The 24,192-nt window shown below is 39.6% G+C and overlaps 2 protein-coding genes and 2 long non-coding RNA genes across 8 annotated transcripts in view; 3 read left to right on the top strand and 1 right to left on the bottom strand.

Annotated features, from left to right (window-relative positions):
* On the top strand, positions 1-7,467 carry MNS1 (meiosis specific nuclear structural 1). 2 transcript variants are annotated; one of them, XM_065688133.1, is made up of 10 exons: positions 1-63; positions 144-275; positions 470-597; positions 1,431-1,533; positions 2,357-2,586; positions 3,291-3,507; positions 3,586-3,693; positions 4,270-4,527; positions 5,413-5,538; positions 7,179-7,467. In XM_065688133.1, the coding sequence occupies exons 1-10, from the start codon at positions 61-63 to the stop codon at positions 7,275-7,277; spliced, it is 1,404 nt and encodes a 467-aa protein (XP_065544205.1). In that variant the 5' UTR covers positions 1-60; the 3' UTR covers positions 7,278-7,467. The 2 variants fall into 2 exon arrangements, with proteins under 2 accessions (XP_065544205.1, XP_065544204.1); XM_065688132.1 differs by having other exon boundaries at positions 11-275.
* TEX9 (testis expressed 9) overlaps positions 6,110-24,192 on the bottom strand; it is a 26,404-nt gene continuing 8,321 nt past the window's right edge. For 3 of the 4 annotated variants that reach the window (XM_065688137.1, XM_065688134.1, XM_065688136.1), the window contains 6 exons: positions 23,318-23,496; positions 19,868-19,950; positions 17,545-17,718; positions 13,161-13,295; positions 12,559-12,693; positions 6,110-8,781 (listed from right to left, as the gene is read on the bottom strand). In XM_065688137.1, coding sequence (XP_065544209.1) covers positions 8,704-8,781; positions 12,559-12,693; positions 13,161-13,295; positions 17,545-17,718; positions 19,868-19,950; positions 23,318-23,496 — 784 coding nt within the window. In that variant the 3' untranslated portion in view covers positions 6,110-8,703. The remainder of the gene's footprint in view (positions 8,782-12,558; positions 12,694-13,160; positions 13,296-17,544; positions 17,719-19,867; positions 19,951-23,317; positions 23,497-24,192) is intronic. The other variant, XM_065688135.1, reaches the window with a different exon arrangement.
* LOC136018674 (uncharacterized) lies at positions 10,374-18,778 on the top strand. Its single transcript, XR_010614525.1, has 3 exons — positions 10,374-10,423; positions 16,821-17,107; positions 17,880-18,778. It is a non-coding gene; the product is annotated as an uncharacterized LOC136018674 (long non-coding RNA).
* LOC136018675 (uncharacterized) overlaps positions 21,945-24,192 on the top strand; it is a 27,488-nt gene continuing 25,240 nt past the window's right edge. The window contains exons 1-3 of the long non-coding RNA XR_010614526.1: positions 21,945-22,430; positions 22,818-23,096; positions 23,242-23,371. This is a non-coding gene — a long non-coding RNA (uncharacterized LOC136018675). The remainder of the gene's footprint in view (positions 22,431-22,817; positions 23,097-23,241; positions 23,372-24,192) is intronic.

Raw genomic sequence — 24,192 nt, 5'->3', positions numbered from 1 at the left:
CCTTCCTCCCGGCCGCGTCGCTCGTTGCCATGACAGCGGCGGCGCTGGCGGGCGGCCGCCATGGTGGGTGTCGGGAGAGGGGAGCCGGGCCGGGGCTGCTCCTGTTCTGTCCCGCGGCCCCCACTCCGTCTTCTCGCCCGCAGGCGTCCGTGGAGCGGGACGCGGGGCGGGTGGAGGCCTCGATGGACGCGGAGGAGCGGAGCGGGCGGCGGCGGGCTGTCAGGCTGTGGGCGGCGCTGGAGCGGGAGCGGCGGATGGAGGAGGCCGTGCGGCAGGTGAGGGCGCCCGGGGCGCTGCGGTCGGCGCTCGGCGGAGGGCGCGGAGAGGTGGTGCCGCTGCCCTGGCAGGTCGGCTTCCGGCTGCCCTGGCAGGTCGGCTTCCGGCTGCGCAGTCCGGCGGCCTGCGTGCTTCTACCTGTGGGGGCCGCGGCGGGGGGAGAGGCGTTACCGGGACGGTTTGTTCTGCTCAGGCCGAAGAGAGCAGAGCCCGGAGGGAGCTGCAGCTGGAGCAGGAGGAGAGGCTGGCGGCAGAGCTGGCGAGGCTGAACCACGAGAAACTGAAAGATGAGAGGATGAGGCAACAAATAAGACAGAACAGGTAACGCTTGACAGAGCTCAGTACTTCATTTAACTAGCTGCTGCTGTAAATCATTCCCAACGCTGGAAAGTGTGCCTATAGAAACATGCAGCCTGTCGTGTACTGCCTGCTTGCTTTTTATTTCTCTTGATTGCATTTTGACTGAGCCTTAGATGCAGTGAGGTTGTAGGGCAGGATCTTTTCAAGCAACAGCGGCAGTTCTAGTGTGCTCCAATCAGATGCGTAACTTATTTTTTACAATAGCCATTAACTCCCTAAATTTGTGCAATAGAGAAGATCATAACTGGAAAAAAACTTGGGAAAAGGTTGATTTTGAGTGGTGGTTGGGAGAAAGCTGTGGCCAGAGCCGTGGCTGCAAATGCCACAGAGGTGGACTGGGAGTTGTGACAAGGGAGGTGTGACGAGGCTGTGCCCTCAGGGGGGTGAGACACACTGAAAGTTGTAGCAGAAGCAAAAATGACTTTGAGCTAGGAGGAAAAGTTATTTTAAGAGTAAGGTTTGATAAGTTAAAGCCAATCTTGTCAATAAAGATTGTTATGTTTTGAATATGTGTTTATGCATATACTTCAAGTTAAACAGTTCTATATGTATATTCATAGTATGCATGTATTTATGTAGTTAGATGTAAAGTATGCACAACTATTGACAGCATATGTAGAAATACAGATAACTCTTGTTTTAAAACAAGTGTTCTTTTTGTGCTTTTACTAGAGCAGAATTTTTGCCTGAAAAATACTTTTTTAAACTGTGTTTAAGCAGTGAGGGAAATTCCATTTTTTTCCTATAGGTACTTCCTTATAACAGGATAAATGTTTATCTCTTCATCTCCCCAGTCTTGAACTTCGGGAGCTGGACAAGAAGCTCAAATGTGCTTACATGAACAAGGAGCGAGCTGCGCAGATCGCTGAGAAGGCAGCTCTGCGGTATGAGAACATGGTAATGAGCTGCACCCGAGCACAGGGGCTTGTTGTAGGGATGGTGCTGAGCACCTTTCCTTTGCCACTGAACTTGCTATCTAAAACAGTGTTCAATGTGGGTATTCGGGGTGTGTTGAAAATGGGGGTTAATGAAGGACTAATTATCTATCAATAACCAGCTATAGAAAAGGTTTGTTTTGTTATTACAATCAAAGTAGCAGAATAAAGCTGTGTGAATGGAGAGTTTTTACTTTACTGGCTTTGTAATATTATCCAAGTTAAAACTGTGGCACAACATATAGAGCAAGTGCTTGTTGTAGTGAATCATTACCTCAGAAGCAGATTGTTGAAAATGTTGTTACTACACATCTATCGGAACAACTTCAGAGAGAATTGTGAACTTGTATTTATGTGTAGAATAACACTGGTGATCAGGCAGATGATTCTGATTCCATGAATGTTTTATACACAATTCAGTTTATGTGGATTGCGCTAAAGACAGGAGTTGACTGAGGATGTTCTGTGGTGTTAACCCACTTCCAGTCATTAAGCTGATCATAGTTTTGCTTGTGCTGAATGCTCTGCTTGGTCTTCGTTCAACACGCAGCTTCCTTAAAGTACTATTAGTTCCTTTAAGTTGTTTAGATATTGAGGATTCTCTTCAAGGGTTCTGCTTACTGAATTAAGCTATTAGGCATGTTTAGTACTGCATTTATAGACTGAGGTGGAAAACATTCCTTTTTTTGTAGTGCTGTGTAATTCCTTTTTATATTGTGTGTGTTTTCATAACAAGTGGTATTAGTGGGAGTAAAAAGGAATCTTGCATTGCTTTTTTCCCTTAGATACGTGAGGGTGAAATAGCTCAAAAGATGAAGGAAGAGCACGAAAGGGCAATAAGAGAAGAAAGTACTGCAGAACTGAGGCGAAAGGAGGAGAAAATAACATATCACAGAGAACTGGAGAAACAGGTTGAGGAACAAGAGAGGAAGAAGCAGGATGCTTATGAACAGTTTCTAAGAGAGAAACTCATGATTGATGAAATTTTAAGAAAGATCAATGAGGAAGATCAAATGTTAGTTACTTTTAATTTTTACTATTTCTTAACTTGAAGCAAAACAATTCATATACTTCTGTGCAGAAACCTAATTCTTATATATTTATTTCATAGACTAAGGCCCATTTTAGTTTTCCTTGGTCACATTTTACTAACAAGAGACAAACTTGTTGGATTTTGCTGTATAAACATCAGAATGTTCCAGCCAGTCTTGCATCCTTGTTCCCCAAACACAAAATCCAGCTGATTTCAAGGTGTGCTTCCACTGGGCCCATTGTGCTGGAAACGGCTGCACGTCACTGATTTCTGCCTTGCCTCCTGTCCCTGCCTCTTTGTGAGAGATGTTGTGTGCCTGCCTTATGGACAGGGAGAGGAAAGGAGGTTCCTGAGGGCAGGGTGGTAGCGTCTCTGTGGTGTGGTAGCGTTTGGTATAAATAAAAAGTGTAGGAGATGCTGGTGCCATTAGGCTATTAGGTTTCCTCCTGGTTTTGATTTGCAGTAGTAGTGAGTACCCATATGTGCAGTCTGTCCTCCTGAAGAAGCGGGTTAGACATGAGATTCCTTTTTGGGGGCAATTCATAAATAAGTATGTTCACTTTAGCTATGTAAATGGATATAGAGAATTGTTAAATCTTAGTCTCTGGAATTTTGTTAGCGATGAGGATATGGTCTGCTTAACATGACTCTGCACCATGTTAAATATTTTTTTCCATCTTCCCCAGGGAAAAACAACTGAAGTTAGCTAAAATGAGAGAAACTCAGGCACATATTGAAGAATATAAAAAAGATCAAGCTATCTGGGCGAAAAGGAAACAAGAAGAGATGGAAGAAGAAAATCGGAAAATTATGGAGTTTGCCAACATTCGTCAACAAAGAGAAGATGACTGGATTGCTAAAGTTCGAGATGCTGAGGAGAGAAAACAAAGAGTTCAAAGCATGGTACAAAAATTTAAATAGGAGAAATAAGATTCTTGTACATTCTTGTCTTTATTTAGAAATCTTTCCTTCTTGTGATAGATTGCCCAGAATCTGGAAAAAGAACAACAGAAGCGTGAAGAACAAGAACAAATCCTCCAAGAGCTGTATCTGGAAGAACAAGCGGAGGCAGAAAGGAAGAAGGAGATGGTAAGTGCTGGCAGGTAGGTGAAGCAGAACCTGTGCAGTGGGGAGGAAGGGGAATATTTCACTTTCACGGGGTTTCTGCAGATTCATGGATATTGTCGTACTTGTCAGATACCAGGTTTTTTAATATGCTGTATGTATGTTAATGTGTACCTGTGCATAAACTGTTAAGGGAAAATGCAGCGGAGATCATTGCAGCTTTGCTGTAATTCCTCCAGAACATTCAGGCTAATGGAATTGGTCTGGATGAAACTTCTATAAAATGAAGATAGTGGTTATGCAGGAAAACATGTAGTTTACGGAACACTTGTAGCTATGGGCAGACAAGTCTAAACAGACCAGATACAAACATGTAAAGAGAAAATGAAAGATTTGAATCACTGATCTAGAAGATATGTAATAAAGTGAATGCAAGGGCAGTACTTTACATCCCTTCGCTTCTTCTGACATCTTTGTGATGGAGCGGTGCTCCTTCAGCTTTTGCACGTGTCACTGGAGTTACGATGCTTTAAGAACATTGAGTGAGAGTTTCCTGAAGTATGCTCAGTAGCAGAGCCTTTGATTACATTTCCTTTACAGGCAGAAATAGAAAAGAGAGTAAGGCAGCGCCTAGACTTACGGCAAGCGTACGAAGAGCAGTTGGCTCTGAAGGCAGCTGTGCGACAAGCTATGCAAGAAGAGGAACAAGCCTTCAGACAACAGATGTTGGCCAAGTTGGCAGAGGATGATCGCCTTGACCAGCTGAATGCTCAGAAACGAAGAATGAAACAGCTTGAACACGGAAGGGCTGTGGAAAAACTTATTCAAGACCGTCACCAACAGTTTGTTGCAGATCAAGTAAGGGTTTTCACGTTTGCCTTAGGTTGGAGCCAAAGGGTTTCAATGAGGACACTCCTGCTACCTGAAGTGACAAGGCTGTTGTTACTAGGGAAAGGTGACAGGGGACTTGCAGAGAAATGTGCAGGGGAAGCAGGCTTTTGTTTTGGTTTGCTGACAAGTGCAAAAAGTCTTCTTCAAGCTAACTTTTTTTGTAGCTCAAGTCAACAACATCCCTAAAGCCCTGAATACTTGACATGCTCTGCAAATCCCTCCTCAGGAGCCATGGGGTCAGCGGCACAACTAGTGTACTACACTGATAATGATATATGAAAAGGGGCAGTCCCAGCCTTGGCTTTAGATTAAGTCTCTTGAATTATCTGAGGAGCAAAAACGTAAACTGAAAACAAGTCACAGAATCCTCTGCTGTGGTTTTTGGACCCATTTGTAGGGTAGAAGCCACATGTGCAGTGTGAATTGTGATTTCTACTTACCAGCATGAGACTGCATGCCTGTTTCTCCTTTTCTTGGATTAACACAGAAGGGCAGGAACAGCCTAACTTGTCTGAGAGCCAGGAAGGAACCAAAACTTAACTACCTCAAAAAGGGCTTCCAGTACTGAGACCACATGCTTAGCCAGCAGACCAGCCCTGTGTCTTGCCATTCAGTCTTCTCTCACATTTTTTTCTCATTACCAAATCCATATTGTTTAAACAGTGCTTTGGGGTTTTTTACATAAACTTTTTCGCCCTTTTCAAATGAATTTCCTGTGACCAGCAGTTAGTAAGTGGAAGTTCAGAATTTACTCCACTAAAAAAGTTTCCTCTTTATACTGTGGTGGATATTGGTGGAAGCAAATGTTCAGAGAGCTGAAACTGCACCGTTATGAGAACTTCTTTACTGTAGGAGCGGGAACTTGAAGAAAGACAGTTAGAGGCGAAGAGAGAAGAGAAGTTCCAGGCAATTGTTGAAGAAGAGAGACAGAAACTCTTGAAGGAGCACGCATCTAAATTACTGGGTTATCTTCCTCCAGTAAGTGAATTGTATTTTCAGTGCTTTAAATGTTTGCCCTGTTTAAGCTAAAGTTGCAGAGCTGTGTGAATCCGTGGAGTCGGTGGGTGTCCTTTATTGCGTCAGCCCTCCTGAGCTCACCCTTTCCTTTTTCCTTTCTTTTTTTCTTTTTGATTTGGGAAGCAATTTGCCAAAATACTCTTTCTGTATGAGGGACTTTGGGCTCTACTGCAATGCGGATGCCTTGTACAGATCTTGTGGAAAGCTCCTACAGTGTTTTGCATGTCCAGTTTTTGGAGTACGGCATGTAAGTTCTAGAGCAGGGCTCTGCTCGCTGGAAAGGGGTCTGCTGTATCTTAAACCCTATTTCCACCGTGCTTCTCAGTTGAGGTCTGGGGAGCAATTTCCTACAGTGTTGGCTTCTCCTCCGAGTCTTCCGCTCCCAAAGGAGCAAGGCATTGACTCTGCTGTGTTTCAGAGCTCACTGCATCCATCCATCCATGCGTCTGTTAGAGTTAAAAAGATGGAAGAAGTCACTGTAACAGGAACAAACTGCAATTTATTTTATATTAAACTTCGTAATCAGAAGGATCACCTAGTGGGACACAAATGAACAAGGAGCTGCTGTAGGGATCTGGAAATGCATTTACATTTCTTACTCTTTAAAGAAATTCTTCAATACTGGAAAGCATTGTAAATGGAGTGTAATTTTTATTCAAATATTAATACACTGATTTGGTCATGAACTTGTAACATTTGAAGTGAATTATTTTCTAATGTAGATTTAGTAAAAGATAACCCTAATTGGCAATATTCTGGTATAGTCTTCTGGTTTGAATTTGTTGCTGTAGGAAGTCTTGGTGATGTCAGTGTCCAGGGCTCACGCCTGCTCCATGATATTGACGTTCTGCTTTGTTCTTTCCTCTACTTCAACACTGTGTCTGAATCCTGTAGTCGTACATCATGTTACTTCGCTCAAAATGGTTAAATAGAAAAGTGCTAATTCTAAATATAAATGCAATTTATATTTATACATATAAATATAAAATTATATATATTTATATAAATATAAATGCAATTTGTAGTTTATTTTTTTTCTTAAGTGCTGCCTTAAGCATGTTCTGTGGGTCATACACATTTTTAGCCCTAAAATTAATTTAGAATTAAAGATCCCGATTTCCAGGTTCCCTTGCTTCCCTTCCCCAAAACGTAATTTCTGATGAAGTTGTTCAGCATCAGGTGATTTCCAGAATGATGTCTTTGTATGGGCTAGTTCAGTACAACTAAAGGTGGAGACAGAGCCTTACCTCAGCCAGAGCTTCTCCTCTTGATTTCACTGACCTATGCTATGCCGACTATGAACGCTTCCATTAAGAGAATGCAGATGAATGTTGTCGTTTGTGCATTGCTCATGCAGGAATCTGTACGCAGTTCTTGCCATCGTTTGTGTGAAAAACAAAAGAGGCAGTTCTAGGTCAGCACCCAGCACACCCGTTTGAATTTAAACTCATCCATGAAGTTTTGTGACAGTTCTCAGGGCTGTTTGTTTCAAAAGTGACACCAGAACCAGGATACAAGCTACAGCACTCTCTTCCCTAGAAAATTTCAGAGATCTCTCTGTGTTTTACCTTCCAATGTGTGTTTCTTTCCCCTTACTGCAGGGAATACTCAGAGATGAAGGTGACATCAATATGCTTGGAGAGGATTTTAGACTGGCATATCAGAAGAGAAGAGGCAATGCACTTCCACAAGAGAGCTGAAACTTCCCCATCTCATCTCCGGGTTTGCCACTAGGTGTCACCGGATTTCTAATGAAAACTTCCATTTGCTGTTAACATTGAGGAACTCCTTTTTAACATCATAACAAGTCTCCATTTTAAGACTGGGGCTCTAAACTGACGGGCATTTAGCTCTGCATTTTGCATCAATAAACTGTTACAGAGTGCTCAATTAGTCTTAGTCAGTAGCAATACTAAAAATGTTTTCTTCCGCAACTCTGCAGAAACCTAAGCTACTGCAAATTCACATAAGGTTCTATCAATGCACTATTTCTGTTTGTAACTTAGAAGATTTAGCTACACTGGCATTATGCTATTAAAAAGTGCTATTAAAATACTCATCTAGATGTAGCTACATCTCATCTCAGAGGGGTGTATCTGAGTTAGTTGTTTCACTGTTAAGTCCTGTTACTTTGCTGGTAGGATCTACACAGAGATATTTTTCCATTTTGAGGTCAGAACCACCGTTTATACCTTTCTTTCAGTGCATAAACCTACTGTTTATCTGGCCCGTTCCTGTTCAGTTACTCTGAGGGAGGAATCTGCTAAAATAGCTGAGACTTGGCCAAAGCTCATTCAAGCAGCACCATCTTTTCTTGTTCCTGTGCAGTAATGTTCACATGATATTCTTAGCCCATCTACACTTAAATTTTTATCTAGTTCTTAATTATAATGATGACACAATGAAATTTTATGCTTGCGGAGCACCATGAACGCTCCTGACTGCATCCCAAAGCAGCAGCTGCTGGCCAGGGAGAGATTTAATATTTTCACTTTGACTCAAGTGCCAGCTCTACAGAACAGGACTGCAGCAGGTTCTGCAGCCTGTCTGGGGAGTGAGGGGCAGTCTCATGGGTGGTTTTGCCAGCCAGGGTGCAAGATGTAACAGCTAAAACAAGTTATGGTCATTTCTATAAAAGAGCTGGTGGTGCTTAAATTAGATGCCAGACCAACCAGCTCCGAGGGGGGATCTGTTACAGAGAACAGACAAGGCCAATTTTCCAACCACGTGTTTTAAAAAGGACATGACATTTTCTTCTCAACTGGATCACCCAGTAATTTATTTCTGTTCCAACAAGGAATTTTCTGAGACTAAACCCTGACTTCTTTGGACAGGATATTACCTTAGGTAAGGTACAGTTTAAAATGCTAAAACAGAGCAAACTGATAACAAAGTTCACATACTGGAATATTCCTTGTGTAGTCTGTGCTTTTCCACTTATTACAGAATGGAGAGTAGAGGTTTGTATTTCATGTGATAATACAACACAAGCTCTCAGTCTTACAGGGATTAAACAATTTAAACATAAGGAAAATCAATTCACTGGGATATACAGGTAGTAACAATTAACAACCATTCCTATATGGTGCCAAAATACTGTACCATCCAACTTGTGTTTTTATGGAATCAATTATTTCCCCACTCAAGAGCTTTCATGAATTCCTCTTCAGTAAAAGAAAGCATCTTAGCAGCTTCAATGTGCATCTTAAAAGGAAAAAAAAGAAAATAAACTTAGGAGCAGAAGGTAAACCAGTGAGTGACCAATACAAAATCCTGCCTAACAGCCGGTTTGGGTGGATGTGCCCCTGTTCCAGCTGAGGCTGCTACTTGTACTTTTCCTGCAAAGATTTATAGTGTAGGGATAATGTGATAAATTTTAAGCTAAACCTTGCACCTGCAGCTCTAGTAAAACAGGACCAACGGCCTTTCCTAGTTCCTTACAGTGCTTTACAAGTATCTCTTTTTTAGTGAGGCACTGGAGATTCCTGAAAATCTGCCAGCTCCTGTGACCTCTGAAGAGCACGTGTAAGAAAACTGGTATATGCTCTTTCAAGCTGATTGATACACAGCTGCACTTTAAAACTACTACAAATCAAATGTATCACTAAGCTTCAGCGTGCTGGTGCTTCTGATATGCATGACTGGATGTTAACTGAGGATTTTAACAAAATGCCACCATTAAAAATTAGTCATCAGCATAAAACAAAGAGTAACTGTACTGCACCTTAACAGGAAATGCCTGGAGCTGACCACTGGTGACTGTGTTGCCACGTATCACACCATACACCTGTGGTCCATTATGCACCCACACACGCATGTACATATGTACGTGTTTAAAAATCATTCAGTAGTCTGATTTTTATTTCTACTACACAGAATATAGCACATGAAAAGCAAACTGAACAGAACTTTTAAAACGCAGAACAAATCTATTTCCTGTTCAAATAATGCAACCGGTTGGAGAAATGTTGCCAAGATCATTGTTGTTTGATGAGAAAACAAATACTAAACAGGCAGTGTATTTGCACAGAACTGCCAGCTAAAAAGGCACAACAGGAAGCCCCGAAAGCTCCCTGGGCTCCATTCAGCTGATGTCACAGCAGAGGCCATACATCCTCAGCACCACGCTGCTGCATCAGCTCTTTACCTAGGAAAGTATCCCAGCTAAATAGTTTTACTGCAAATTTTAATAAAATAATTACGTTTTGAAGAATAGGAAACAATTCATGTCTCCAAACAGTCCATTATGTTGGGGTTTGGGGTGGTTTTTTGACATACATACTCTAATATATAGACCTGTTGTCAGTTCAAAAGGACTGTTCCCATGGGTACTGTAATATGCTCCAGCTCTGTAAAGCTCAGACTAACTTCCCTTAATCCTTTTTAAAACTAAGACTTCCTATTAAATTCTCAAGACAGAGGGTGGTCTGCAGAGACCACCTGGAGCACCCACAGCTCCCTGCTGCCAGCTGCTGCTCATCCTACTGCTGCTACTTAACACCTTTTGGGGATTTTCCCCTCTTGCCATTCTTACCCTCACCTTTAGGCTTGCTATATCTGCCACGTGCATCTGAATCTGCCACACAAACACTGCACAAAAGGCCCAAACCAGGTTTTCCTCATTAATTCAACAAAAGCCTTGTGTGAAGCAGATTGGAAGTTCTCTGGGTAGTTACACAGGTAGAGCACATGGGAACTTTAGCAGCTCCTCCCCTGTGCCTACTGCCAGAAGGTACAGGAAGCAGAATTAGCACCATTCTCTTTCAGGTTCTTCAGTCATAGCCTGATCTGGAAGGGCAGCTAACAACATCCTTCTGTGAGTAAATGACAGTTTTTGTAAGAAAAGGTAAGTGGCTTCCTCTACTTTCTGCTGTTCTGATACAGTATGTGTAATTTTTTTCAGAAACATATTTAATGAAGTTTTGTGGTATTGATCTGAGACTATGGTTTTGGTCCATGGTCAAACAAATTCTGCTCTTTGACACCCATTTCAATGAATTCATGTTCCACAGGATAATGTCCTACCTCACACATAGAGCAGATTTTGAGGGAGTTCTCAAAATAAACACGAAGAGCTAGAAGGGCTGGCCAAAAGCTAAGCTAGCACAATTTTTGTTAGATGAATCCCCAAGATCCCTCTGCATCCTATTACTGCCAGAAAAGTTCCACCGGAAATGCAGGAGCAGCCACAGTTTCTCTTGTTCCAGTTACCTGCCCTCCCTCATCCTGTGTTGGAGAGGCATTCCAGCTTCAAGGGTAAATTTCCATATTGCAGTTCCCATTCTTAGGATAAGTATGTGTATTTTGTTACATGAAGCTGCTACTTCATACAAAACTATTCTTCCTTGGTGGGGGCTCAACAGCTTCCAGAGTGTTTACAAAATGTCTGGTGATCACTGCAGTGCTCAAAGGGTAAATAAAATGTTCAGTTTTCTTATCGCAGAGGCTGGCCCTTCTAAGGTGCTTCTGCTCAAAAAGTCACCAGACATTGCTGTATTAACTTTCCAACTGCTTTGCTTTGAGAATGCAGAAAGAAGAGCAGTTAACTCCACCCCAAAATGAATCCTATTAGATTCAACAGAGTAAGCAATTCGTAGTGAACCACTCTGCGGTGTTCAGATCTTGTGCAGTCATTTGTGAAACCTCTATCTCTGCATGTGTCTTGTTCAGCCTCAGAGGGAAAAGCTGACAGAAATGACAGCATACGATCCCAAGTATTGGGTAAGTGAAAGGTGTGATGGAACTAGTAAGGCCTAAGTGCATCAGTAAGTGGAAAACTGATTTAGGCAACCTGTATAGTAAGCATTCCCCTCAGTTTAATTTTCTTTCATGTAAACTCATAGATTCTTTCAATTCGTATCATCAAAGCACATTTGACAGGTCTATGCTGAAAATGTATTTTGAGAAATACAAGGTACTTACCCACTCTGTAGTGTCCCAGGTTTCTCTTTCTGAGTAAAACACCCCTCCTTTTTGGGACATCAGTATAGCTTTATTGAATGTGATAGTAAAGACCTCTTTAGCTCTAGTCTATCTGAAGTATTAATCCACTTTTTGAGAAACACCTTTTCTATGAAAGCTGTATCACTGATTATTCAGCATGAATTGTCAGCAGGTATTCTACTGTCTATCTTCTTTATAATTGCAGCTTCAGCTGCTAAAGAAACTGAAAGGCACTCACCTCTGCCCTCTTACGCTCTGAGGAGAGGGATGGAGTGAGATATGAATGTAGACTCAAACGCTTTTCAAAATAAGGCTACCTGCAAGTCAGGGTGGATGGGAACAGCCATGCAGCCATGTAGATGTTACTACATCCTCTGTGATTCAAAGTGTGTATGATATTCCATGAACTACAAAAGGAGATCAACTCCCCTTGTCCAGTCTAGTAAATTCACACCTGGGATATAAGTACTCTCTCCTTTTTCGTCTGACACACAAGGATCTGCACCTGGGCAGAGTTGTACATGTACAGCATGCCTCAGAATATAAATAAACAGTGCTGATAGAGAAGGACACGCTTTGAGGACCCAGGAAGAATGTAGGTCTAAAATGTAACGGCTCACTCCTGAGAGGGCACGCTGTTACAGCTGCTGCTATGACAAGTAATATGCTGGAGAGGGGGAACTAAAATCTCAATCACTAAAATGGATTCTACTGACACAGCAGCAAAGGGAGTTGCTGGGGTTACCTGAACAGTATTTGTTCTGGGACAAACAGATACTCTCAGTCCTAAAGTTTGTCAGTAGTAATCTTTCACCATGACAGGATATGCTTCAAGTTAGGAATGGGGTCAATTCAAAAGGAGACCAGCCTCTGCTATAAAGCAAAATGTTAGCAATATACACTGAAAAAAGTGAGGCTGCTGCTGCCTCACATTGAAACCTCCCAGTCTTGGGGCTTCAGTTTACAACCCTAACCTTACCTAACAACAGGCACATTTAGCTAGAGATTGTTAACTGAAATAGAATACCTGGTCCTTACCTTTTGTCTCTTTAAGATATCAATTAACTTTAACTGCTTTTTAAAACCCGTCATTAGCTCTTCTTTTTCCTTCTGCAGTTTCTTTTTCTCTGCTTTTAATTCTTCAATTATTTTGAGTTCTTGGTTAGTTGCATCCTACCATGAGAAGGAAAGGAGAAATGCATAATTTGTGGAAGTGCCAATGCAAAAAACTTGGCATTACATCACAAAATGACAAACAGTAGCCACACGTGACATTCCTGAAAAGATATGGGATAAATCAAAATATTTCCACATCAAAACTTAAAACCCCAAAATCTCAAAGATAAAGCTGTGGTTTGCCTGTGTGTATGTATCACGTGTGTGTGGGTAGTTCTCGCTTCTTCTGAGCACATCTAATTTTCACACAAATGGGGAAAATTAGAAAGGTGGTAACTTTATTCTGGACATTTCTTCCTCCTGCATAGGTTGCAGTAGTGTCTGAGATAACTCATCAAGCCTTACTCTAAGTTAATTCAAGACTGTAAGAGATATGATGCTCCCAAAGCTGATTGAGCCGTTTGTCTCTTTTTAGCATTACTGATCGATTACAGATCAAAATGTGCTTTCCTAAGCCACTGTACCTTGTTACTTTGCTTCAGTTTACTCAGCTCCACTTTATACTTTTCTGCTTCTTCAAGGGCCCTGTTTAAGCAAACCTCTGTTACACTCTGACTGCTTGTGGCCTGCTTTTGTACGCGCTTTAGATTCTCCAATTCCTATTTAAGAAGGAAAGAATCAAAACAAACATTATGAATAATGTTATTTTACTGAATCCCATACAGACATCACATTTACAGCAAGGCTCACCCTTAAAAACTGAAGAGCCTGTGGGCTTCTTTGGCCTGCAGATAGAATCTGTCTCAAAGACAATTAATTACACCATCAAAACATCCCCTTCTCCTTTGAAATTTTGTAAAGGGATCTTTATAATCTTTGTTTTAAAGTTCTCTCAGAACAGTTGTGGAGCTGATCATGTAAGACCACAGGATTGACTGGAAAACCTGTATGCTCAGTCAGAAGAAACCCATCAGTATGTGCCCTCTGTGGCAGACTCTGGAAGGGTGGCTGGTATCCCCAGCTGCTCTCTCCTACATGTTCCTTTTACCTCTTTTCCCCAGAGATCACTGCATGCCAAAAAGTTAAAACAGCCTCCTGAAGGTGGCTAAGGGTAGGAACTATTTCATCTAGCAGAAAATAGCTCATCAAGTGATTATGGCAACAATCAGAACAGTTCTCTCTTGTCTCTGATGATAGTATTTCATAGTGCTGTATGTGGGGAAATGAGAAAAAGAGACCAAGCTGAGGAACAGAATAATGAGATTAAAGATCAGGGAATACAGATAAAAGACAAAGTAGAAGAAATAAACAATTCTGGCAGAAAGAGAACATCTTGTCATTGTCTTTGTCAAATTATTAGTAATGGGCACAGAAAGATTCTTTTAAGCAGATCAGGGTAGAGAGGGGGCTTGTTGTTAACCTTTTATCCTCAGACTTATTTCTGAGTAACTGTTATATTTTCTCCATTTCACACCACCTCTTGTGGTTACTTACGATTTCCACATTACTTATCCAAGAAATACATCCTAACGGGCCAAGTGTATGCAGTAAAGACACCGGTAAAGTTATGATGGTAACAGGTATTTCTAGGAAGCTCACAGTTTTCTCCAAAATGGATGAAGAATATGGGAGAGTAAGATGCATCTCACTGACCCTCCAAAATCCTGTTGGTGAATGTGCCTCCTCTAAGAGTGCACAAAACCAGATATTGCTTCAAGGTTTTTGTCGCTAACCTGTCCATCTGACTGATTACAAACCACATGGGAAAGAGCCCAGCCAGTAGAGCAGCAGAGTCCCCCCACAGCACCTGCATCATCAGGGAATGCAAACCCATTTGCTGGAGACTGACCCAAAGAAAACAAGCTGCACAGCCTGCAAACCAATCTGTCTTGTATCAAGATGATGAAGCTATAAAGAGTCAACTAAACCTTCTGTGCTATGTACTTTATTCTGCATTAATATGAAAAGCTTTGGTATGCAGCCTTCCAAGCATTTAATGACCAAAACCACAGTCTCCATGCAATGCAAATTACGTATCAGCTAATCATATCATTTACTGAAAGAATTATAATAATTCTTTTAGGGCCTTTTGACATTTACTGTCATACATAATACCTTATCAAGGATTTCTTTTTCGTAAGTCATCTAGTGAGGATGGTTTTAATCTTAAAAATGCCTGAAATAAGTATTTAACTTTGTAAGTAGGCAAGGTTTCTGCCAATTCTTCAATATTTGAAGTAAAAGCTGGATTAATTTTCTCATGTAATGTTTCTCTAAGTGTGTGTGGGGGAAGCACATTACTGTGTTTTAAAACTGCATCCCATTTCCATCCCTGGATTGTTTCCCCTGTTCTGGCATGGCTGACGCACTTAAATATCAACAGGGATTGTGACACCAGAGAGCTTGTCCACAAGTAACCCGCCCAGCAGGCTTGCTTTTCTCCCAGTAGCAAGCATATACAGCACTTCTATCTTTAGAAAGCTCAGCAACACCTGTCCACCCCCAAAAACATTTGAGAGATGATGTTTGCTTAACGTCAAGCCCTCCTTCAAGGCAAATTATAAAACCCTTGCATGAAGCCTTAAAAGGAGTAAGAGAACAACCTTAGTGTTTCCCTGATCTTTATCTAACACTACAACAGATTGAACTAACAAGTGAGAGAGAAAACGGAGGAAAGAATGTTCTTGTAGACAGGCAGTGAAAAAAGACAGAAAAGGTGATGTCGTTTATTAGATCAATGAGATGGGGAAAAAGAAGATGCAGGAAAGAGGGTGGAAGATTTGTGCAGCATCAGCACTCAGCTGCTGCCCGAGGTGGGTGTTCCAGCAGAAATATTCAAGAGTCCAATCACCAGAAGAATGAGAATTAAAAATAAACTCATTACCATGTTTTAGGTAAATTGTGAAAACCAGGTGAGAATCTGTGCCGAGGCACATGAAAGAAAAAGTAGCTGGGGGATTAATGAAATTGAAGAAATTCTGGGATATCTGAGGAAGCTTGGGAAAGCACATATCACAATCGGAGTCTTCTATCATTTATGTTGCAGCAGAAATCACAACAAAAGCAGTAAAAGCCCAAAAATCAGAGATTATATTTGTGCTATCTCAACTATGCTTTCTCCATACTGAAAGTGTGAGTTTTGAGTCTACAGGCACAGCAGTACAAATTCAGGCCCATGTTCACAGGAAATTATCTTTACATGTATGTCTAGAAGTAATCTACAGCCACATTAATTATATGGTGTTGAATAATACTTCATAACTACAGAATAAACCAGTTTTCAGATTGCCAAGTCCATAGGAGGTTTAAGCAGTTTCTGCAAAATTATTTTTAAATGCATGGGTTTGGTAGATATTTTTTTATATCAGAAAAAAAAAGTAAAATAATTTCTGAATTAGCAGAGAACCACTCATTACATACACTTGCCTTTTATGCCTTATTAGTATTTTAAACAAGTACCACTATTTGTCATGATCGTGTCTGATCAGTAACTTTGAGAAATTCTAGAAAACAAAATCTATTAGGAACAACAGAAGCAACTGAGGATGGTAAATGCAGAGCAAAGTGACCATATTTTGGATATAGCAGCTGTACAGCACAAGTGAATAAACTTTTCATCACAACAGACATCTAAATACTGGGATAAAATTTCTAACTGTGGCTGTGTATAAGAACCAACATAGACTGTCTAAGGAAATTATGGAAATTACCATCACAGAAGGCTTTAAGTATAGGCTAAACTTATTTGCAGGAGGGTTTGGATATCATCTGTCCTGTCCTGGTTTAAGAGAATGGCCTAAATGATTTTGTAAATCTTTTAGTCCTATTTACTGTGAGCTGATGAACAGTATGAGTACTTCTGTTATTTGCTGACAGAATCAACCATCAGGGTACTCATTTGAATCACAGAATCACAGAATCCCAAGGGTTGGAAGGGACCTCAAAAGATCATCTAGTCCAACCCCCCTGCAAGAGGGAACTTAAAACCTCCAAGAATCTGCATAAAAGAACACACAACCTTTAAACATTTTAGTTTAAAAACACTAGAACTACAAAACTTAAGATTGAAATTACAATGCTAGAACTACAAAGCTTAAGAAAGCATGCCTACACAAATGTGTAATATGATTTAATGGAAGTTTAACAAGACTGTGTCAGGCTGAGCTGTGTTCTGTTTTCCCCAGGTTTTTAACAGAAACGTTCTCCTGGTTATACTACATGTGCGACTCAATATTATATGTATCACATGATTTTAAAGTCAGCCTCTTCCACTCTGAGTAATTAAACCACATGCTGCTGTTAGATGAAGTTTCAAACAAGCAAAGCTGTATATGCAGCCATCTGCTACAACTAGGCACCTATACAATTTTGCATATGTGGCCTACAGCAGGAGACAGGTTAGATTATTTCATTTTCAAGACCAAAGACACATCCTTTCCTCTACCTGCAGAGACACTAATGTAAGCCACAGGTAAGCTTTTGGTTTGTTTTTTTTAAAGTTCACCAGGTTCTGCAGTTGACAATAAAACTCTTATTACCAGAAGTCATTTTTGACCATTACAATTAAAACCAGAAAAATAAAATTTCCCTGTATTTTTCAAGATTCCTCTGTGAATTTGACAGTGGTTTCTGAAACAGTTATTTTGTCTCTTGTGGGTCTTTTACACAAGAACTTAATTATTTTAAAATACAGAAATATATGATGGTGGAAGCAGAAGAAAAGCAATTTGTAAAATACATTACTTCCTCCTTTCAGAAAGTGATTAGACCATTTAAATTACAATTTCTAAAACTACTATCAGATTGAAACACTAATGGGATCAGTAGAAACACATCTATCAAGCTAGGGGGATGTGATGCAGTACTTTCCCCCTTTTATGAGATAAATGAGACTAACATCTGCAATACCTTTTCTAGAGCAGTGACTTCTTGTTGCAACCCTTGACTTTTTCTGCTTGCTTCTTGTGACAACGCTTTGTACTTCTCGCTCTGAGAACACTGCACACTGATGGTTCGTTGCAGTCGGGCAATTTCTCCTTCAGTTTCTTTAAGCTGAGACTTTAAATTCTGATTTTCATCATCCTGTTTGACAGTAATTAACACAAAGAAACCCCAACTCGATTATTGCAAGGAAGCAGCAGGATAATGCAATAGTAACATTTTGTAAATAAAAGACAGTAAATATATATGTATTGTACATATGGAGATCACTAGTTTAAAAATTGTTATTTTTAAACTTGCAGATCCTTCATGATGGACTTCACAACAATTTCAAAGAGGAAGGAACTACGAGAAACTAAGAAAACAAAACACAGATTTACCAGGACAACAATTCAAAAGATAGGAACACTTTCCTTATTTAATTTTCTGCAGGCTTTTACTTGGAAGTGTCTTATAGCAGTATGTAAAATATTTAATTTCTCCTAGTTCAGAGGTTTTGAGAACTATGAAGATGTTACAGAATAGTGTGAATAACAGAGGCACACAGATATTTTGTGACATTTTGTGGGAACAGCTAAATGCACTCGTTAGGAAAAATTGGAAAAAGAACAGAATATAACTACTGATAAATCAATCCATTATGTTTTAGGAGATTATCTGGTTTTCACTTAAAAGCAAGCTAATGATCCGGGATACATCAAGTATTCAAATTCAAGATTCTCTTAACATCAAGTAAATCCTGTATTAGATTCATGACCTTACTGGCAATTACATCCCACATTAGGCATTTTAATTTCAATGCATTTTTCTTTTCTAACCTTTTAAACATGGTAAGTGAATATTAATGTTACTTCAGAGATACATTATGCCCTTCATTTCTTTAAGAAAAAGAAATCAAGGCACACACAGAAATGGAATTTCCATGAAAACAGATCTTCCTCTCCTGTTCTCCCAGCAACTAGGAATACATGCTTCTCACATGCTTTACTCCAAGTTTCATGTGCCCACATGCACCTCAGAAGTTCCTAGTTCTTTAGACTTAAAACAGATTTACTGCTTCCTTAGAACAATTGGACTGTGAATTGGAACAAAACCAGAATCTACCTCAAGGCTTTGTGTATCTGAAATTTTTGTGATCTTCTGAATGTAATAAAGATATTTTCAGACCAGAGAAACTAGAACCCAAGACAACATGTTTAGATACAGAGTGCTATGGGACCATGACAAGAATAAGTACTGGGTCATCTTCTGTCACCTGCTATAGTAACAGAATTCTGTGGTATTTTTGGCATGAAAATATGAAGTTCAATAGCTACTGACAAAATTATATTTTAAAGGATAAAGTACAGATATAAAATATCAAAACCTAATTCCTTTCAAAGATTTTCTCCAGGTACTTATCTCACAAAACTTATTTAAGATCATCCTTCTCCTTAACTCTAAACTAAAAGCATGAGAGAAAAAATATAGGTAGTTTGCCATATGTTCTGAATGCCATCATCACATTTAGGCTTGAGGAATAGGTGCAGAAAAGCATTCTGAAGATGAGAGACTACAACTAAGAATGATCTAATAGTGGAAAATGGAAAGTTAGTTCAAAAATCTTCCTTGATTACAAATACATGAAAAAGAGGTGGCCCCTCTGGCAGGCAGACACTAACTATTTAAGGTTTTACAGTTCAAGAGATGTTTAAGCATTACCTAAAAACATATTGCTAGACAGTGCAGATCATAAAACTCACTTGTAGTACACTCTAACACTAAAACATAAGTGTAGCTCAACAATGCCTTAACTTCAGCCTGTTCTGCCCAAACATGTAATTCCAAATACAGTCCTCTGCATCAAGTACAATCTGAAGAATGGAGAAAGCCAAATTTCTGTTTTGATTACAGTATTCCACTTGAACTGGATCAGAGATCAGCTCCAGGCACCACTCCTCTCTGTGTACCAAAATCCATATTTGACTGCTAGCTTCTCCTCCTCCTTTTTCTGAGGCTCTGCTAATGCTCTCCATCCCAGCAGTAACAGCTAAGGCACTCTGCAACACCGGTGTTCCTATAGCTGGGGCATATCTTCGTTCCCAGTGGTTCTTTCCTGCCTGCAAGCTTTTAGCCCAAGATCATACAAATGGAGAAATTACTATTCTTGATTCTAAATTCTTACAAAATCTAAACAAAGAAGACCCTTATCTCTTAATACTTGAAAAGGAAAGGCTGAGGGAATTCCATTATGTTATTTGTTACAGGGGAACTTACTCCATTTCTACAGACAAGAAAACTCAGCTCTCACCTTTTTTCTGCACTCACGTACTACACTAGCCAGCTCTTCTTGTGTAACGCGTAACTTTGCCTTAAGAAATCTTACTTGAGCTTCTGTGAACATAAAAAGTTGTATTTAATATCCACGAGTACTCATTATTCGATGCAGTAAAGAAGCAAGACTGATACAAGAACTCACTTTCATTATCTTGTTTTTAAAAACACACTACACTGTTTTTAATTATTAAGAGAAAGAGGAAAATTACTCAAATTCCTAAATAAGTATTTCAGGTTTCTCACTCTTAGGCAAAGCTTTGCATAGATTTTTCTTCTAATGACTGAACTCAGTATCTTTAAAATATAAAAGACTCATAATTCAAAATTGAAGCTTTTGGCATACTATGCTATACATTACAGCATTCCTTGAGATTGACGTCAAGAAAACTATATTGTAGGGTGTATCTACACTGCAATCAATCTGTAGTTGCAATTTACATGGTTACACCCAAAGTAGTTTTAAACTGTTCACAAGGAATTAAATGCAGAATGCAAAACCCTCCTAACAGGTAAACACCCCTCCCACAGAGTAAACTGTGCTTTTTTAAAGTACACTATTCACTTAATAGTCTAAAATTAATTTAATCAGATGTTTTTTCCAAATGAAGTACTTTATTGCTCTTGGACAGCTAAGAAATGTACTACTGTCATGATAAAACAAGCTGTGTGTGAACAATTACGTTCTTTTACCCTGTATTCCCCACCCTTTCCCCAGATCACTCACATGGAACTCCCCCTGAACTTGCACAGGCACAAAGCATGGAAACAGTATGAGGCTCAAGTTGAGCAAATAAGAAAAACCATTATTCACCATAGGTACAAGGGGAAAAGAATAAAGTAGAGGAGGATTATCAAGAGCTGCATGGAAGGGATGGATGATTGCATGTGTTCACTTGTTGGAAGAGGAATTCTTTTAATTTCAGCCACCTTCTCTTAACTGCCAGTTGCAGATTAAGTTGCAATTCTGCAGAGGCCAATTTTAGGTAGGATTTAGGAAGACACCACCAAAAAACCAAGATACAGACCAACTTTTTTCCTCCTGTTACATCCTTGCTAGTTTCTAGTAACAAGTAGCTGTTCTGAGATGGAGACCATATTGAAGCCACCAAGTTAATACTCTTTCAGGTACTTCTATACTATTGCTTGATTTTCTTCATAATAAAACATATTGTAGTTTGACATTCACAATATCCTGTGGCAATAAGTTGGCTAATTTAATTATGCATTGTGTGAAAGAAAAACACTTTGTATAGCTTGCTTTAAATCCAATTTAATGGGGCATTTACTAGTGTTTGCATTACAAAAAGACAGTTTTTCCCTTCCCATTACTGTTTTCATCATGGAATTTTTTATACTGCCCTCATTTGTTTTGTTTTCAGACTGAAGATTCAAATTCAAGTTGTCCCATGCTTTTAACTGCTACTATATATTCCTTCCTAGTCTTAGATCCTGGTTTTGAGATGGGCTATGCAGAACTGTGTGTCATACTCAAGATGGGGTAGTATCAATTATAGAATAGCATAATTCTAACAGCACAATATTTTGTTTCCTGTTATCTTCTGAAGGATTTCTAACAATCACTTTGCCTTTTCCACCATTAAACATTAAGTTTATGCTTTTGGAGATGTCTTAATTGGTCATAACTAAACAAAGTCCAGCTCAGAAGTAGGTGTAACTGGAGGTGGTTTCTCAGCATTGCTGTGCACACTTTAATGCTGAATATAAACCTGCATTCTGTCACCTCACTCAGTACTGAGATTCCTCTAGAACACTTCAATGTCAGTTTTAACTAGCCTAAGTTGTTTCATATGCAAATTTACCAGCTATGTTCTTTATTTCCAGATTATTTTTCTTTATATTGAACAATGTAAGCTCCATGCAGAGCACTCAATGGCTATACCACTACCTGCCAAAACACAGTTGCTTCTTTTTACCATTTTGGTTCCTCTTTTACTCAGTCCACACACAACACCTCTTCCAGTTTAGACAGCTCTGTGTCATTAAGAGCGCTTACTACTGAGCCTTGTTGAAAACCCAAGAGCACAGCTAGGACCAGATCAGCTTTTGGAGGTGGCTATGATGCAAAACTAGTTTGAATTCTCACAAGAGGTAAAGATAATTAAACAACTAGTTTCCTAATGGGTTGCTTTTAATCACCTGATGAGGCTGATAAGGCGAGGGGTATCGCTTAATAGGATGGTCTTAGTTTGTAAAGTAGCCAGCAGTTTAGAGAATGGTAGGCAAGATTTTAATGTTCTGATTGAATGAATAGTTGTCTTGAATTCCTAAGGTAATCTGAAGATTAACATGAAGTGTGACAACAGAGTCAGGTATTTTGTTCGTATGTGTGTGGCTATATTAGATAAAAATAGAGCTTCATGTTCAGCCTTCTATGTGTCTGTGTGCTTCTACCACTGCTTCTTACCACAGAGTTGAATTATAACCCACAAAAACAGGCCTTGAGAAAAATGATGTGTAAAATCCTGTGTTGGCAGAAAAACGGCTGCACTGTGACAACCTCTGATCATGAAATAAAGGTATGGAACCTAAGTCCAAGATAAGCACTGCAAGAAGCTGAGGGAAAGGACAATGCTATCGAACCTTATCAGCCATTGGCCTAAAAACTATCACAGGCACATAAGCCCAAGGAATCACTTTACTGAGAGATTCCAACTAAGGGATCAGCCTGCTCTGTTACAAGGTCCTATTTAGTTTTCTACCTTTACTTCAAACTGTTGGATTAAAAGAGGAGGTTTGGGGCATTTTGTACTACTGCAGTGAATCTCTGACTTCATGCTTACTTTACCATTGTAAGAAACTATATAAACTCACTTTTATTACATCTGAGCCAAAAAGGCAGATGTGCATCATTCCTTTAACTTCATTGGCAAATACTGCAATCCCCTTTCCTATTCTATTTCTAGGACAAACACAAACACACCATGTGGAGTGGGAAAGTAGCTGGAGGATTCTCATTCAAGCACTGTAGCTGAACCATTACTTCATTTAAGCCATTCACTAAGATCCACAGCACTGATCTGAGGAAAGGCTTTTTCCTCAAACGGCAGAATCTGTAAAGAACAGGAGTTAATCTATCTGGAAACAGAAGCTTAGCATCACGTACGTCTGTTCCCGCAATGAAATGAATCAAAAGTCAGGAACAAATTTGACATATGTAACCACCCAAGTATCTTCCTACAAAGGTAAAAATAAAATAAAAACTCACTTTTTCACATGATTATTCATACGTGATCTGATCTTTCTCTAGGATTACATAAAGAAGAAAAACCTTCCTGTTCTTTTGCCTTTAACTAAAGATCATTAGAACTTTCCCTGCAATTCCTACAGAAACTCCTGCAGGAGAACCCATTTCTAACAGTGAGGAAGGAAGAATAAAACTACTTAACCACAGGAGGAAACCTACCTGCTCCAATTTCATTTCCAGCACTTGGAATAGTATCATCATCTACACAATCTGGTAAGACTCCTTTCTCTAGTTTTGACTCGACTTTGCTTATTGTTTTTGCTAGAGAAAAATCTGTGCAATCCCCCAGTGCTGCAACAGCATCAACACTTTGTACTTCCAGGTTTCTTGCTTTTGAACTGAAAAAAAAAGCAGACCTTGGGTTTTAAATGTATAATAATAATTTTAACATCTACAAAAATATAGCGTATTTGCTATTTTTAAGAATAAGCAAAGTTATTTACCTAATGCAACTTCATTGCTTGCATTCATATGAAAGACACATTGATGGCAATTTCTCACTTTATGTAAGATTCCTTTACTGTATTCTATGTAAACAATTACAGGGCTTTACATATTATAATGTAGAGGACAGAAAAGCCAGTACAATTTTCTACTGAGAAGATTCTGGCATGATCTTCTAATTCAATAACTTCATAACTAAATCAGAGTAAAAGTAAGAAACAGGAATGTTAACTTGCCTTTAGCTACTGTCCTTTGCCTTAAATTCTGCTATTTCTCCCTACCCCCCATGTTAACTTCGAGAACTCTGTCCATTCTAGCTATACTCCTACCTTACCACAACTTCTGTATCATTATGCCTGGCTAGGAAAATTCATTGACCCTGGAAGCAGCATACCAAAGTTTTCATAAAATCAAAACACACAGTGTTTGACACAACTGCTACACAGGGTATCTCCTCATCTTTCTTTTATAAAAAGATAAAGTAGTTCCTACAGGATCTGAAGCTTCTGAATTCTTACTCCAGTATATCCTTATCCCAGTGCAGCTGCCAATCTCTTAGCCAACTTTCTCCCACAACTTTGGGTTCATCC

This window comes from Lathamus discolor, chromosome 8 (assembly GCF_037157495.1).
Source record: "Lathamus discolor isolate bLatDis1 chromosome 8, bLatDis1.hap1, whole genome shotgun sequence".
Classification (NCBI taxonomy): Eukaryota; Metazoa; Chordata; class Aves; order Psittaciformes; family Psittacidae; genus Lathamus; species Lathamus discolor.
This window is presented reverse-complemented; position numbering and strand designations above follow the sequence as displayed.

Coding starts and splice junctions, on each gene's coding strand:
- MNS1 (XM_065688132.1), top strand. CDS start 30: ATGACAGCGGCGGCGCTGGCGGGCGGCCGCCATGGTGGGTGTCGGGAG. Junction 598..1,430: donor CAACAAATAAGACAGAACAG/GTAACGCTTGAC, acceptor TCATCTCCCCAG/TCTTGAACTTCGGGAGCTGG. Junction 1,534..2,356: donor CTCTGCGGTATGAGAACATG/GTAATGAGCTGC, acceptor TTTTTCCCTTAG/ATACGTGAGGGTGAAATAGC.